The 4270-nt window shown below is 38.2% G+C and overlaps 1 protein-coding gene across 1 annotated transcript; it reads right to left on the bottom strand.

Moving 5' to 3' along the window:
• Positions 1-1791: 1791 nt before the first annotated feature.
• LOC127094481 (uncharacterized) lies at positions 1792-3338 on the bottom strand. Its single transcript, XM_051033309.1, has 4 exons — positions 2979-3338; positions 2588-2891; positions 2421-2542; positions 1792-2265 (listed from the first exon to the last, which is right to left on the bottom strand). Exons 1-4 carry the CDS (start codon positions 3336-3338, stop codon positions 1792-1794), a joined length of 1260 nt encoding a protein of 419 aa, XP_050889266.1.
• Positions 3339-4270: the final 932 nt, after the last annotated feature.

Below are 4270 nucleotides of genomic sequence, written 5' to 3'. Positions count from 1 at the left end.
CATAGGGAAAAATGGCACTTGACAATGGATTGAATTTGGAATAGATTTGGAAAAATAGACCACTTGGCGTTGAATCAAGGGTTTTTTCTCTTTCCATTTGAAATTGATTCAGTTTTAGGTTAAAGTTATTTAATCGAGAGAATGTACACTTAAATGAATAAATGCTACATAACCAAAATTAAGACAATCAATCAATTAGTCATCAACATACAATTGACCAATTAATCAGAAAATACAATCATTCAAAATAATTCTAAATGACTATTGAAATTCTGGTATCAGATATGAGATGTCGAAGGTAATGTCACGACACTAATATTTGAACAACGGGTGAAATATGAACAGAATAAAAATCATTAAACAATTGAAAAATACCACAAGCAATTGTTAACCCAGTTCGATGCAACCACACCTACGTCTGGGGGCTACCAAGCCAGGAAGGAAATCCACTAAACAAAATTAGTTCAAAGACTCTCAGCAAACAACTTCAAGTTACAATCTTTTCACCTAATCTCTACCCGTGTGATTTCTATCTAAGAACTCTTAGACAAGAGACCCTACTCACTCCCCCTCAATCACAGCAGTGATTCTACAACAAATACCAAAAAGAAAGAAGACACACTTCAATGACACACACTTGAGCTTGCTTAAAAGCTTCAATCAAGTAAATAAATGCACTCGTACTTGAAAGCTTAGAGTGAACAAATTATAACTCAAACACTCAGTCTAATTCACACATCAACAAGATGGATGAATGGCTCATAATTCACAAACTCACACAAGACTAAAAAACTATTCCTCACTCACTTCACGTTCGTATTTTCTGTGTATAAAACAGGGTTTACAAAGTATTTATTTAGAAGCTTTCTGAATGGGCCTGGCCAGCATGAAACCCTAATTCTATTTATTGTATATTCCCTAAGAAATAGCAACTAATCATTCCTTTTAGGGAGATAGAATATTCCGACTTTAAATAGAATTACTCCTTGAATAACGCATGCAATCTCCACATAAGCACACAAAGACTTGCATGAAAATCGCAACAACAAAATACATAACATTCAGACTGAATGTTCTGTATGCACATGTCATAACATCGGGTCTGACATCTTGAATAAATCCTGCACAGCCATATTAAACAACTTGCAGAAAGCTGATATCATATGTCAAGACTACAAGCGTGACATCTTGCAATAACACTAAGTTTTACCAAAATTGATGCTAATCAATAGAAGCAACAAACTCCCCCTTTGGAGAATTTTGGCTAAAACAAACAGTAGATCACACGTTCACAAGAAATCAATTAGAGCATCAGTTCAGCTGCAGAAGTAAACATACACACGTTACTAGAAAAAATAATAACTAGTAAACACACAAGGGCTTGTACTCTCCCTCAAGTCCATGCAACACCCCAGAATATTACATCTCCGCCTCAAGCCAGTACATAACACACTGGTTCACACGAACAGACCCCAGAGAATTCTCCCCCTGTGTCAAACAAACAAACACTAGAATTCTCCCCCTGTATCAAACAAACAGAGCAACAACAATAGCTAAGCAAAGATACTCAACTACATCTACAACTACTTCTCCCCTTTTTTAGCCAAAAGAGACCAAAGAGACAAAATAAATGTCTATCTAGCCATTAACCGGAATGCCAGAAGTTAAAGAGTTACATAACCAAGTACATCCACAGCTGTAAGAATGCTGAGAAACAAACAAAAAAAACATAAAGAACTCCACCAAAACAACATAAAACCGTCAAAACAAGATGGACCAAAGCCAACAGAGCTACTCAGTAGAGCTTGAGTTTGCAGCCTCTTCATCAGCACCAGAAGCAGAATTGCCACTTGCATCATCATTGTTAGCAGACCTCTCACTAGAGGTGTGGGCTTCAGCTTCTTCTTCATGGCTGACATTAGCATATTCAACATTTTCATTCTCAGCATGCTCCAAGCTTGCAATCAAGGCTTCCAAAGATTGTTTTCTAGTTGTGGCTACCCTTATCCCTTCACCTACCTCTTTGCATGTCTCCTTAAGCTCAGCAATTGCTCCAACTTTTGAGGATGGCCTTTTCATGGCAGATGTCATGACAATATCCTCGACATGACTGCCTTCAAATAGTTTGTCGTGCACAGACAGAGCTGGTTTTCTTCTACTAGGTAAATCATTTGAGCATAGAATACCAGGATATTGGTTCAAGATGATTCCACATATCATAGAGGGAAAAGCAATTGGTAGCTTAACTGCATTAGTAGTTGCATCCTTGATGATTTGATCAAACATGAATCTACCATAGTAAAATTTCACTTTTGTCCCAACAGCAAAAATAAACCTCCCAAGAGTATTAGCAATGGTGGAGATATGGTTGGTAGGGACCCAGTTGGGAGCTCCTATTTTATGCAGGATAGCATACTGACAGTCAACTTCCCAACAGGAAGATGCTTTTTAACAGGCCAAACTTTCACCTGCCTAACTGTAATCTCCCTACAGACCTGATTGTTTGTAACTTCTAATTCTTCTTCACCCTCATTTTTTATGCCTAGAAAATTATTAATAACAATAGGAGAGAATGTTATAAACTTACCCCTCACATACACCTTACAGAACTCCTTGCTGTTATTATCATAAATATCCTCGGGAATGTTCACAATAAATTCCTTAACTAAACCTTCATAACATTGAGAGAACCCAACAATAGTCTTCAAAAGCCCAACAGCTTTTATCAGGTCCATGACCTCCTTGACATCAGCAGCATCTTTTCCCAATTCCCTTTCCACAGCTACCTTTCTCTGAATGACAAATTTCCACTTAGCAGCTTCATCCTCAAGATGAAAGGAGATGTTATCCAAATGAACAGCAGGAACTTTAACAGGAGACTTAGTAGTTTTCTTTGCAGGAGAGATGTCAGAGACATCTTCCTCAACATCCTCTTCAGGCTCAGAATCATCTCTGACCTTCCTCTTCTTTATTTCAACCTTGCTCCATGATTTGGAGGGACCAATACCAGCAGTCTTCTTGGCTTTTCTGGCTGACATAAGTTCAGCCACAGATTTTCCTTTGCGAGTCCTCATGCTTTTAGCCAGACTTGGATTTATGTGGTGAATCAAGCTTTCCTCTTGATCATCAGAGCTAGCATCCTCTAGATCAATCACAATATTTGCATCATCATGCTTCTCAGAGTGGGAAGCATTAGTAGTGTTAGAAGCCACAGATTTCCCTTTTTCATACATGGTCTGCCCTAGAGAGCGCAACCCTTCAGCAGCCAAGTCCTTTTCAGAACTGGAGGAATCGTCATCCTTACCACTATGTTGTTCAACCACAGGAGAGGGATACATTTGAGAAAGGGGAGTAGAAACTCCTTTCACAGAGTGGCATTCATTAAGAATTCTAATGACTAGGTCTCTTATAACATGATCAGTGTAGTGTGTTCCTTCTATAGAGTTAGTGACAGGAGTTGGACCAGAGGGAATACTAGAGGCATTAGCTTGATTGGAACATGCAGAAGCGGAGGCATCAATGGAGATAGGTGTAAGACCCCAATTTTGTCCCTAAGATCCCTCATGACATCATATCATAACATTGCATTGCCTCAAGGATCATTGGACACCTTGCTTCCTTCCCTGTGGGTGGGTCATCCTTTTGAGAGTGATTCTTGATCACCAAGCATGTTTGCATTTATATATCATTGCTTTCCTTTTTATCACTAACCAAAAGTACAAAAATATGTCATCTAACCTTTGTCTTGCAGATGAAGCATTAACAGGTCAAGGCAATCAAAGGCATTCATTGAGCAATAGATGGTGGTCATTCTTGAGATTTGGACCCCACAATCATTCACAAGAGTTCATATGAGTTATGATGTTATTTTGAAGCAAAATCCCAAGTGGTAGAGGCTTGAATCTCATCAGAACATTCTCAGGTCATCTGAAGACCTAGAAAGTCAACTGCAAAGTCAACTGTGGATTTGGAGGTGGGAAGTGATTAGAAATACTTCATTCATGTTCAAACAAGTCTCATTTGACATTTCAAACACTCACATTGAAGAATTTGAAGTCAGGTCAAGAATTTCCAAAAATAGCAAGTGACCTGTAATTTGAACTTTCCAAAAATGGAAAGGTTTTGAACCAACTTCAACTCAATATTACATCATCAACAAGGCTTCAAATGAAATTTTGTTGAACATGAAAGTTGTAGATCTTTCTCTCCCATTTCCAAAAAGTCCAAGATCATGAATTTCTCATGTGTGGTTAAGGAGATATGATCAAAT

The sequence above is a fragment of the Lathyrus oleraceus genome, chromosome 6 (genome assembly GCF_024323335.1).
Source record: "Lathyrus oleraceus cultivar Zhongwan6 chromosome 6, CAAS_Psat_ZW6_1.0, whole genome shotgun sequence".
Taxonomy (NCBI): Eukaryota; Viridiplantae; Streptophyta; class Magnoliopsida; order Fabales; family Fabaceae; genus Lathyrus; species Lathyrus oleraceus.
The sequence above is the reverse complement of the archived record's forward strand: the minus strand, read 5'-3'. Positions and strand labels throughout refer to the sequence as shown.

What these genes read in the sequence shown, in the direction of transcription:
- LOC127094481 (XM_051033309.1), bottom strand. Translation starts at nt 3,338, where the DNA reads ATGTATCCCTCTCCTGTGGTTGAACAACATAGTGGTAAGGATGACGAT. An exon ending in CTGTAAGGTGTATGTGAGGG is followed by an intron (nt 2,543 to 2,587) that starts GTAAGTTTATAA and finishes ATAATTTTCTAG; the next exon opens with GCATAAAAAATGAGGGTGAA. An exon ending in TTCCTGTTGGGAAGTTGACT is followed by an intron (nt 2,266 to 2,420) that starts GTCAGTATGCTA and finishes CAAATCATCAAG; the next exon opens with GATGCAACTACTAATGCAGT.